A 12,233-nucleotide genomic window follows, 5' to 3' on the forward strand; every position below is an offset into this window, starting at 1 on the left:
CACACTGCAGGTAATAAGAGGTCTTTCTATCTCCATGGATTAAGGGCATAACGCGTTGACATAGTGCAAAAATAATTAGTTACGCAACAGCTCTCCTTGTCATGGAGTTGCTTTGCCAGTCAGAGGAATTATAATGAATGGCTTGGTAGCTTGGTGCCTATAGGTGATTCATGTCATATTTCTGAAATAACTAATGAAACGTTAGGCATATAGAAATGACTAGAAAAGGTTTTGAGCAGAATACAAATTTGACATCGGTGCCATGGGAGTTCTGATATTAAATAAACGCCTTATTCCTTCAATACAATTAATGATGTTGGAGGTTTACGGAGCAAAAATCTAAACTCTTGATAAAAGAATTGAGCAAACTGCAGTCAGCAGAAAGGCTAATGTTGAATGTGATAATTAATATGGATAACATGGGCTCTGTGGACTTGTTTTGTTTTGCAGCACTGTCATGGAATCATTCATTCAACCTGTAAAACCACTGAGTGTGTCAATTCATTTCCTCGTTATACAAACCAAACATTTACAGGGTTTTAATTTCTGCTTCCTGTGATCTTTGGTTCCTTCCAGTGGAGTGTAATAAACAGATTACTTTCTGTCCTTTTTTCTCTCTCCTCCTTCCGAAACAGTTCCTCTCTGAACATAAATAATCCCCTTTTACGAAATCACTTCAGGTGAATATCCTGTTATTAAACAGCACATCTGTGTAGGAAAACATGCTTCCTGAGATCAAACGCAGACGCGGTGCGATGGCTGGTGATTGTAATTACCCTGGTATTGGGTATAAATAGGTGCCTCATCTTGGCAGGCCGGGGGGATCCATCTGCATTAATGAGCATTTCATATGATTTGGGATTACACATATCGCTATGGCTCTTTTGAGATTACCATAAATCTTCCCAAAACAGGTGGGAGCTAATGCCCCTTCCACTATGCCCTCTACTATTTTACTAAACAGACTGTTGAGTTAAGTGGCTAAAGAGATTAGGCTAAAGAGGGTCGTAGCTACTGCAGCCTGGCAGGCAGGTGGACCATGTGGCTCGTACAGGGCCACTGAGGAAGTGAAATAAGCCACCAGTAATGGGCATGCTGCCATGCAGACTGGGACATCTTCTTTTTCTACTCTGCCACATAAGAGGACAGGGAGCTGTTATGGGGCATCCAACTGATGTTGATCAATACCTCATTAATCTATGTTGTGATTTGGCTTGAATAGATTTTGAGTTTGTTTTTTTGGCATCTCATGAGGTAGAGAGCTAACCTTTCCAGTTTAGTCAAGACGGGGAACGCTAGTGGCCTTAAGCTAACCCCTGCCCTGTCTTTCATTTTGGCCTTGAAAGAAAAGCACCTATGGACGAAACACGCACACACACAGACATTCACTTACTCACACACATTGAGTGTACTACACATAATAAAACACTTCTACAATCATACACAAACACATATACAGTACCAGTCAAAAGTTTGGACACACCTACTCATTCAAAGGTTTTTCTTTATTTTTACTGTTTTCTACATTGTCCTGTTGAAAAACAATTGATAGTCCCACTAAGCGCAATCTAGATGGGATGGCGTATTGCTAAAGAATGCTGTGGTAGCCATGCTGGTTAAGTGTGCCTTGAATTCTAAATAAATCACTGACAGTGCCACCAGCAAAACACCCCCACGCTATCATACCTGCTCCTCCATTCTTCACGGGGGGAACCACACAGGCAGACATCTGCGTCTCACAAAGACACGGCAGTTGGAACCAAAACTCTCAAATTTGGACTCATTAGACCAAAGGACAGATTTCCACAGGTCTAATGTCCATTGCTCGTGTTTTTTGGCCCAAGCAAGTCTCTTCTTATTATTGGTGTCCTTTAGTTGTGGTTTCTTTGCAGCAATTCGATCATGAAGGCCTGATTCACGCAGTCTCCTCTGAACAGTTGATGTTGAGATGTGTCTGTTACTTGAACTCTGCAGCAGAGGTAACTCTGGGTCTTCCATTCCTGTGGCGGTCCTCATGAGAGCCAGTTTCATCATAGCGCTTGATGGTTTTTGCGACTGCACTTGAAGAAACTTTCAAAGTTCTTGAAATGTTTCGCATTGACTGACCTTCAAGTAATTACCTTAAAGTAAGGATGGACTGTCATTTCTCTATGCTTATTTGAGCTGTTCTTGCCATAATATGGACTTGGTCTTTTACCAAATATGACCATCTTATGTATACCACCTCTACCTCGTCACAATACAACTGATTGGCTAAAATACATTAAGAAGAAAATACATTCCACAAATTAACATTTAACAAGGCACACCTGTTAATTTTAATGCATTCCAGGTGACTACCTCATGAAGCTGGTTGAGAGATACCTTTGATGACAGCTTTGCACAATCTTGGCAAAGGGTGGCTACTTTGAAGAACATAAAATATAACGTATATTATGATATGTTAAACACTTGTTTGGTTACTACATGATTCCATATGTGTTATTGCATAGTTTTGATGTCTTCACAATTATTCTACAATGTAGAAAATAGTAAAAATAAAGAAAAACCCCGGGAATGAGTAGGTGCGTCCAAACTTTTACTGGTTCTGTATATCAAAGCATCCAGTGAGCCATGCCATGATGTCGTAGCAATGACTTGTGTGAGACCTTGAAGCAGGAACAGTGTGCAAGTATACAGGATCTGTCACTGGAGCCATAGAAAAAGTGTGTGCATGATTAAGAATTGTGCTTCAAAATGCTGCTGAAGTGTAACGCTGAACAAAAATAAGCTGATTGGCAAATAAACTATACAAACCAAAAAGTGAACAAAATGCATTTAAGCCAATAACACATGTGGCAGTGCAATAATGTAGCTCTCTGAACCTGAGCTAGGTTACCGTTGCCTCCTGGTTCTCAATGTCATTTTCATGTTTCCAGTGTCCAATTCGATTTATGAATGAAAACTGCAGAAATAATTGGAAACATTCAAAGTTCTAAGTCGAGCGTGTTATGAACCAAGAGTCAAGGGTGCTTAGCCCTGATTCAAAGTCTCTCTACACAGTTCATGCCTGAAAAAGGATTTACCTCTCTCTCTTGAGCCTTTGTGTTTTTGCTTTTTGGGTTTTGTTTTTAAAGGCTGATGCGATGGGTCATACCTCGCATTCCCTGGAGCCGGAGATGGTGCAGGTACAGGAGCCAGTCCCGTTGCCCAGCACCTCCAAGCCATCCGGGGTGGCGGCTGGATTGTAGCTCATGTAATACTCCTGCAGCTGGGAGCTCAGGTTCTGCTCAGGCTCCGGGCTCTTTCTCCGCCGCTTGCGGCCCACCACAGAGCGCTGCTGCAGGAGCCGTGCCGCATTCGGGTAGCGCCTCCATAACACGTAGATGACGGTCAGGATGAGTGACATGGTGAAGAAGAGTGCCACGCTGCCCACCACCACCTTGTGGAAGGACATGTGCTCCAGCTCTGGGGGCTGAGTCACCACCAGGCTGCGGAGGGAGGGCGGAGCCCGTGGAGGGGAGTCTCTAGGGTCAATCCTTACCCGGCTGGGAAAAGTAGGCCGGGGGGGGGACTGAGGCCGAGGTGGGGGTAGGGGGGCCAGGGTGGTAGGTGGAAGCAGGGGTGGAAGTGGGCTGGTGGGGGCAGGGGTTGGGTCAGGTGTCGTTTCAATGAAATCCGGGGTTGGTGAAGGGGTTTCTGTCTGGAAGTAATCAGTTTCCTCACAAATTCCATTGTTCCTCGTAGCCTCCATGATCTTCTCTCCCTGGAGCTGCTTTGGGCTGCTGCATATCATGGTTGTGTCTTTAGTGCCACGAAAGTTCCTCAGCCAGGCCACCAGGGGGCAGATGCCTGTCCCACAGTCCCACACGTTACCTGCAAGGTTGATAGAGTTCAGGGAGATCCATGCAGACACTGCCTCCTGGGACACATTGGACAGCTTGTTGGACTCCAGGTTGAGGGTCTGGAGGTTAGGCAGGCAGTGGAACACGGCAGGGTCCAGGGTCTGGATCTCATTGCCAGACAGATCCAGTTTCTGCAGTGTGTGCCAAGTCCAGGGAAGGCCCTGATTGACTGCTCGGATGCGGTTCCACTGCAGGTAGAGCGCCCGCAAGTTAGCAAGACGTGGAAACAGAAAGAAGTTGATCCGGGAGAACTGGTTGTGCTCCAGGTGCAGCTCCATGAGCCTCTGTAACCCCAGGAAGGTGGTCCTGGTGAGGGCCCGGAGTCGGTTGTAGCCCAGGTCCAGAAACTCCAGGCTGCGGCATTCCAGGAAGGCCCGGATGGGGACTATGGTGAGGCCGTTGGAGCGCAAGTGGAGGTTCTGCAGCTTCTTCAGGCCGTGGAACTGCCCCGGCTGAAGCACCTGCAGCTTGTTGTAGGACAGGTCCAGGCTGCGGAGGTTGGGCACCCCGTGGAAGGTGGCGTTGTGGAGCTGAGAGATCTTGTTGGAGCTGAGGATCAGCTCTTTAAGCCTGCGAACCCCCTGGAAGACCCGACTGTCTAGAGAAGAGATCTGGTTGTGGTCCATGTAGAGCCAGAGGAGCTGGTTGAGGTGGGCAAACTGGTAGGGGAGCAGCGTGTGCAGGTCATTGTAGCGAAGAGAGAGGCCCTGGCAGCCCACTGAGATGTTCTCAGGGACGTCCAAGAAGCCAGCTGACTCGCAGTGGACTATCTTCCCCTCACAACGGCAGCTGTGAGGGCAGGTGCGTTCACCAGAGCAGAGCGGCAGCATGGCCTGGAGGACGAGGAGCAGGAGGAGGATGAGGTGCGCCGGTCGTCCATCACATAGCCTGGAACCTACAGATAGAGAGACAGAGAGAGAGAAGAAGCAGTCATGTTAGAGAGGAATTTTTACTAATGGTGATCCATGGAAATACCCATAAAAGGATAAATACTAATAACTGTATAGTTAAATTAGAGTACGTTTATGATGGCCACATTCAAGAAAGCTCCATACATTGTAAATGTTTTGATTTGAAATGAATACATATACTATAAGTAAACACTTATACCTCCTGTTTTTAGATTCACGTTGTAATCCATTTTAAATGGATGAGAAATGAGTACATTATGTATCCCATACCTTCAAGGTCTGTTGCTAGACAGCAGTGAAAAAACATGCCTACTTCATTTGCTATGACAAAGTGCACGCACAAAATGTTTGTTTTGGGTAACCGGTGTGCTCTCTTTTCACCCGGTAAACCTGTGCAGGGGTCTTTGTCTTCTGTTACAGCTTTTTACATTTCTAATGCTGAAGCAGACATCACACAGACTAAGCACATGCCCTGATAAACAGGAGACAAGACCTTACAAATAACACCCCTCTGTGATTCAACGCTTTGATCCTATTCTTTCTTTGCTTTGTTCTCTTTGTGCAGCAGACTGTAACGGGTTGTCCCCATTTTAAACCGTTTGCTGGGAAACAAGAACACCCGTAGATTTAGCTCTAATTGAGACACATTGCTGCCTGCTGTGTGATGTCGTCCCTTTGCACATAAAGACAGCGTGAAGTGACTGTGAGCAAAACGGCTGTGCAGGCAGGCTGAGGTAGCAACAGGATGGGGCTGTTCAGCTGAGCTCTCTCCTTAGACACACTCCGACCTGACACCTTCTTATTCTAGTCTCTGGCCTGGTTGGTTTGGCAGTGGAAGGAACCACATACTAAGGAGAATAGGGAGAGGTACTCTGGACTGGTTTGACAGTGGAAGGAACCACTTACTAGGGAGAATGGGGGTGTACTCTGGGCTGGTTTGACAGTGGAAGGAACCACTTACTAGGGAGAATGGGGGTGTACTCTGGGCTGGTTTGACAGTGGAAGGAACAACTTACTAGAGAGAATGGGGGGTAAAATTATGTATCCCTTTTTCTCCCCAATTTCGTGATATCCAAATTGGTTGTTACAGTCTTGTCCCATTGCCAAAAAAGTGAAAGTGAAAGGTGAAAGTCGAGAACCATGCGGCCACCTGAAACAACCTCATCAAGCTGCCACACTGCTCGCTTCTTGACACACTGCTCGCTTAACCCGTCAGCCAGCCACACCAGCCACACCAATGTGTTGGAGGAAACACCATACAGCTGGCGACCGAAGTCGCCCATCACAAGGATTCGCTAGAGTGTGATGGGACAAGGACATCCTGGCCAGCCAGACCCTCCCCTAACCCAGACGACGCTGGGCTACTGCGATGCAGTGCTTTAGACTGCTGCACCACTCGGGAGGCCCCATACCCATTGATTCTTCTTTAATATAACTTATAAATGCCTCATGGGTTTAGTTCAACTGTCACACACCATGAGAAGCCAAAATAAAAGCATATTTTACCACAATGTTTGTAAACAATGTAAATGTAAATAAACAAACACTGTATAGCCTTAAAACATGGTTAAAACTATAATTTTGAAATCATGGATGGTCAAATCAAATCAAAGTTTACTGATCACATAAACAGATTTGAAGACGTTATCGCAAGTGTAGAAAAATGCTTGTGTTTCTCGCTCCAACAGTTTAGTTATAACTAGAAATCCAAAACAATACACAAAATCCAAAAGTAAAAAGGAATACATTAAGAAATATCAGAATGAGCAATGTCAGAGTCTGGAATATATATAAAATGGTGTGTATGAACAGTATAGAAAAGGTGTGTACAGCAGTAGTTATATAGGGTGACCCATGACTAGAATACAGTATGTACACATTATTAAAGTGAACAGTGTTCAATGACTCTATGTACATAGGGAAGCAGTCTCTAAGGTACAGGGTAGAGTACCTAGTGGTAGCTGGCTAGTAACAGTGACTTAGGTTTAGGGCAGGGTACTGGGCGGATGCCGGCTATTGGTGACTGTTTAACAGTCTGATGGCCTGGAGATAGAAGCTGTTTCTCAGTCTCTCTGTCCCAGCTTTGATGCACCTGTACTGGTCTCTACCTTCTAGATGGTAGCGGGGTGAACAGGCCGTGGTTCGGGTGGCTGAGGTCCTTGATGATTTTCTTGGCCTTCCTGTGACACAGAGTGCAGTAGATGTCCTGGAGGGCAGGCAGTGTGCCCCCGGTGATCCACCCCCTGTAGAGCCCTGCGGTTGTGGACGGTGCAATTGCCCTACTGGGCGGTGACACAGCCCGACAGGATGCTCTCAATGGTGCATCTGTAGAAGTTTATGGGGATCTTACGGGCCAAGATGAATTTCTTCAGCTTCCTGTGGTTGAAGAGGCACTGAGAAGCTGTTTATCAGTCTCTTGTACCCAGCTTTGATGCATCTGTACTGTCTCTGCCTTTTAGATGGTAGTGCTTCCTCTCCTCTGCAGCCTTGTCGATGTGGATGGGATCGTGCTTTCTCTGCATTCTCCTGCAGAGAAAGCTCCTTTGTTTTGTTTATTTTTCTGGCACCAATCTGCCAGGGGTCTCACCTCCTCCCTGTAGGCTGTCTCGTTATTGTTGGTAATCAGGCCTATCACTGTTGTGTCGTCAGCAAACCTGATGATCGAGTTGGCCACGTAGTCATGTGTGAACAGGGAGTACAGGAGGGGCCTGAGCACTTACACCTGTGGGGCCCCCGTGTTGAGGATCAGCATAGCAGAGGTGTTGTTGCCCACCTTCTTCACTTGGAGTCGGCCCATCAGGAAGCCCATGACGCAGTTGCACAGGGAGGGGTTCAGACCCAGGGTCCCTGAGCTTAATGATGGGCTTGAAGGCTGAGCTGTAGTTGATGAACAGCATTCTTACAAATATATTTCTCTTGTCCAGATGGGATAGGGCAGTGTGCAGTGCAATGGCGGTTGATACGTCCATGGATCTGTTAGGGCGGTATGTGAATTGTAGTGGGTCTAGGATGTTGGGTAAGGTGGAGGTGATATGTTCCTTAGCCTCTCAAAGCACTTCATGATGACAGATATCTTCACTATTATTCTATGTAGAAATAGTTTTTAAAAACTGGAATGAGTAGGTGTGTCCAAACGTTTGACTGGTACAGTATGTCTCGTGACTGAGCCGCTGAATTGCGACTCACTTTGTCCCTATACTGTGGTTTTGCCTCTTTGATTGCCTTACAGAGGTGAGAATGCTGCCATCTATCCACAGTTTTCCCAGTCCGCGTAATCAAAACAATCTTGAAGCATAGATTCTGAGTGGTCAGACCAACGTTGAACAGTCCTTACTTTGTGTGCTTCCTGCTTAAGTTTCTGCCTATAGGTGAGGAGGAGCAGAATGGATGCAATGGCTACAGTGCGGGGGAGGGCCTTGTAGCTATTCCTGAAGGGAGAGTAGCAATGATTCAGTCCATGATGCGCGTGTAGGACAGGAGGTGTCTTGATAGAATTTAGGGGAGCTTTTTCCTCAGATTTCGTTTATTACAGTCCCAGGTTACAATAAATATGGCCTCAGGATACATGGTTTCCAGTTTGCACATAGTCCAGTGTAGTTCCTTTAGAGCCATTGTGGTGTTGTCTTGGGGAGGAATATACACGGCAGTGACAATGACCAAAGAAATTATCTTGGGAGGTAATGTGGTCGGCATTTGATGGTGAGAAATTCCAAACCCGGAGAGCAAAAGGACTTGAATTCCTGTACGTTACCACAATCACACAATGAGTTGTTAATAATGAAACAAACCCCTTTGCCTTTCTTTTTCCCAGAATGTTTGTTCTTCCTGTCCCGGGGATAATATATCCGGAGAGACCCATGATTCCGCAAAACAGAGTATGTTACAGTCCCTGTCGTCTGTCTCTCTGTAAGGGGATCTTCACCCTGAGATCGTCTACTTTAGTGTCCAGGGACTGAACGTTAGCAAGTAATATACTTAGAAGTGGTGGACGATATGCACGCCACTTGAGTCTGACTAGGGCCCTACTTCTTCTTCCTCTTTTCCGGCGTCAGTGTTTCGTTGCAGTCCCTGGAATGAATAGAGTTGCCTCGGGAAGTTCAAACAAAGGGTCCAGTTCAGGGAAGTCAAATTTCTGGTGAGTGACCACCGATCTAATATCCAAAAGTTATTTTCAACTGTAGGTAATAATACAAGTAACGTTCTGAGCAAACAATGTAAGAAAAAACACACACAAAACAAATACTGCAAAGTTGTCTAGGAGCTAGAAACAGGGTGAACATGTCTATCAGCACCATCTTGTGATATTACAGTTCTTTCATCCATAGCTCTGTCTATGAATTTGAATGTTGTTACATTTCTCTAGGCCCATCCCTCAGATTTATACCAAAACAGAGGCGGGATGCCCGCTTTGTGATTCAATTAAGGATTATAGCCTCAGACATGTCATTGGATTCCCTTGAGCACTGATGTGTGTCCGTGAAGTGGCCCCTTCAGCTGAATTGCTGCTTCAGTTATCAAGGAGGTCTGTAGTCTACGGATGGTGGCTGCGTGTGAGATCAGATGCTCTGTACAGTACCTTGACATGGTGCCTAGGCTTGGGTGGTATACCGCTGTATATACAGTATTCCCAGGGTATTTGGAAATAGCAATGGGATGGTTTTTCAATACCTTCAATACCATTTAAACTATTTATTTGAAGCTTTAAAAATGTATTTGAATATTTGTAGCTACTTGTAATGTAAATACCTAGTCAACTTGTGCAATACGTTAGGAGATAAAGCAGATTGCGTTCTTCATTTCACCTATCACATAATTTTTTCAATTTCAACTCTACCGGTAGTTTTACAAGCACACAAGGACAAGAGACCAGGTCCTTGTGAGTCAGTCACTGCAGCACACGCCAGGTGATCTACCTACAGTATGGAATCGTATAACTATTAAGTTAACTATTAAGTTAACTGTCTAAAATGTGCTAAATGCTCTGCAGTTGTGCATTTGGTTTGCTTATTTTGTAGCTAGTTGTCTAGCTAAGTGGATAGCTTCTTGCAAAATCAAGCTTCTCTTGGTAACAGCAGGGAATCCCCTCCCTTGCTATCTAATATTTCTTTGTGTGCAGCAAACTCCGAGTAGATTTTTTAGTTATTTGTATAACTTTAGGAGCTGGGATGTCTGTCCTGCAAAGAGTTTGTCAGAGACTGTATAAAATGATTGCAATGCACTCTTTAGCATTTAGCTAGCATTCGCTATAGAATTGTACATGTACTTGTTAGTGTTGCTAATCTTCGGATTACAGTGGCACAGTGGGGATTGAAAATAGCACCCCTTGTGTTCAGTGCCGGTATTACCAAGTATCCTGAGATGGCAAAATGTCAGTATGAAGGTATGACAAGTCTAATGTGGCCCCTGATCAGAGCAGCCAATTTTCTAGAGCAGTGGTCCTCACTCGATATCCGTGAGGACATAAAGGTGCAACTATTATCTATTGACTGTCCTATTTACCACACCATGCCACTGATGAATGCTAGATATCATGCCCTCAAGGACTTGTGCACAATGAAACTATTGAATATTGAAACTTAAATGTAAAATGTACATTTAAGTCATTTTAGCAGACACACTTACGCAAAGCAACTTACAGTTGGTGCATTCATTTTAAGGTAAAATATTTTCTTTTGCAGCTTTTTAAGAAAATTAAACTTAAAAAGACTATTTCCAGTAAGTGCAGGTTTTACTTTTTCCAATGGAATATCAATCTCTCATTTGAAATGTCCCAACCTATATGGTAAAACCACAGCTCACTGATGAAAAGATGTATTGTTTTCATGATTTCATGTTTTTTTAAATGCAGTACGTGTCTGGGCTTTGAATTGCATTTACATTTACATTGCATTTACATTCTGTGCTCCCTCAGTATGTTCTGACCTTGGTGGTTTGAGAGGCCAGACTATTGCCGTACATTGGATTTAGTGTCTATTAAGTTCTTTCTGTTTCTTTGTGTCCAGTGATGTTAGTAACAGAACTGGACATGCACTAGACATGAAGAAACAGAAGCCTGTTAGTAGCCTGTTTACCACTCTGATCAGAGTTCTTGCTTGGTCTTGGATGAATAAATGCGCTGATGCCTTGTTTTATCCTTCATCTCACAGTCCTTTGGTTCTGGCTTTCAGTTGCCTTTCACCCATGTAAACTTGTTTAAACTCTGACTAACAAGTATGGTCACAAAATGATCAGTATCCAATTTGAGGCTGCATTTGATCAGTCACCCATTGCAGCCCCGAATAATCCTGATATTCTGAGGCATCAAAATTAAATCCATTACAGGAGAGGCAATTTCCTCCTATAATCTCTTTTCCCATGATTCTCTGGCTCATAGTTGGAGGAAAAACTCCTCTGTGAGAGAAAATCATGCAGCCTCCAATACTCCTTGCAGTTTATGAAATGATGATTCAAACTGTGTATTGGAAATGATGATTCAAGCTGCTGTGTAAACGAAGCCCTGAGGTCATTAAACCAATACAGTATGCCAGCGCCCTCACCTTCATTAAGAGTACACCAACAGAGCTGGCCAAGCATCCACTGCAATTTACAGACTCATCACTTTCAACTAAATGGTAATTCCATTGGTACGGTTAGCATGTCCCTCCGTGAGCCTGTCCCTCTTCTATTAGATCACTTACACACCATTTGGTGGCATGCATCAGCACACATGCCGCTCCATAGGGAGGAAATCAATAGACACACCTGGACATCCGGGAACATTCCACAGATGTAACATGTAACCTGGGGCAGGACCATTTTTCCCCATGCTTTGGGCTCATTGACATCTCTGCATGACGGCTACGCTAATTAGCACATGTCGGCACAACATCTCTGAACGGACGTGGAGCGATAAAACGCACTGGAAGTGTCTTTACCGGGCTCCCTCTAGGGCTTTTAAAGAGCGCCAGGCAGAGAGACGTGGCCACGCGTCTCAGATTGATCATCAGGTCATTACTGGTCATTAAATGTGACATCCTGTTCAGCCGTCCCTTATCACATGGATCTGACATAATATAGGGCCTGCCAGGAGTCCACCTTCCCAAGGTGGGGCTAATGCTCTCTAGAAACCACTTGCCTGACAGAGATGAATCAACAAGCCTATTAGATAAATAGAGTAAAACAAATTGTTATGCCCCTGCCTGCCTCTGTAGGCATACCGAGGGGAATTAAGAAAGAACATGAGAGGTGCAATGAAAAAGGACTACAATGACTTACAGACACAGAGACATGCACACACACACACACAGAGAGCGCACACACACACACTTATTTTATATTCATCACGATGCCTAGCTAACATAACCATGACATAAAATAGTCTGAGCCAGGTTTTTATCTGGCACCCTCTCTATCCAATGATATAATGCTACACTTAGAGACTACGGCTACTTTTCCATCT

At 44.8% G+C, this 12,233-nt stretch overlaps 1 protein-coding gene across 1 annotated transcript in view; it reads right to left on the bottom strand.

Annotated features, from left to right (window-relative positions):
- The window catches only part of LOC109874344 (leucine-rich repeat transmembrane neuronal protein 4), a 64,816-nt gene that overhangs the window by 38,881 nt on the left and 13,702 nt on the right, over positions 1-12,233 (bottom strand). Inside the window, exon 2 of the mRNA XM_020466213.2 lies at positions 3,137-4,779. Coding sequence (XP_020321802.2) covers positions 3,137-4,779 — 1,643 coding nt within the window. The remainder of the gene's footprint in view (positions 1-3,136; positions 4,780-12,233) is intronic.

This window comes from Oncorhynchus kisutch, linkage group LG29 (assembly GCF_002021735.2).
Source record: "Oncorhynchus kisutch isolate 150728-3 linkage group LG29, Okis_V2, whole genome shotgun sequence".
Taxonomy (NCBI): domain Eukaryota; kingdom Metazoa; phylum Chordata; class Actinopteri; order Salmoniformes; family Salmonidae; genus Oncorhynchus; species Oncorhynchus kisutch.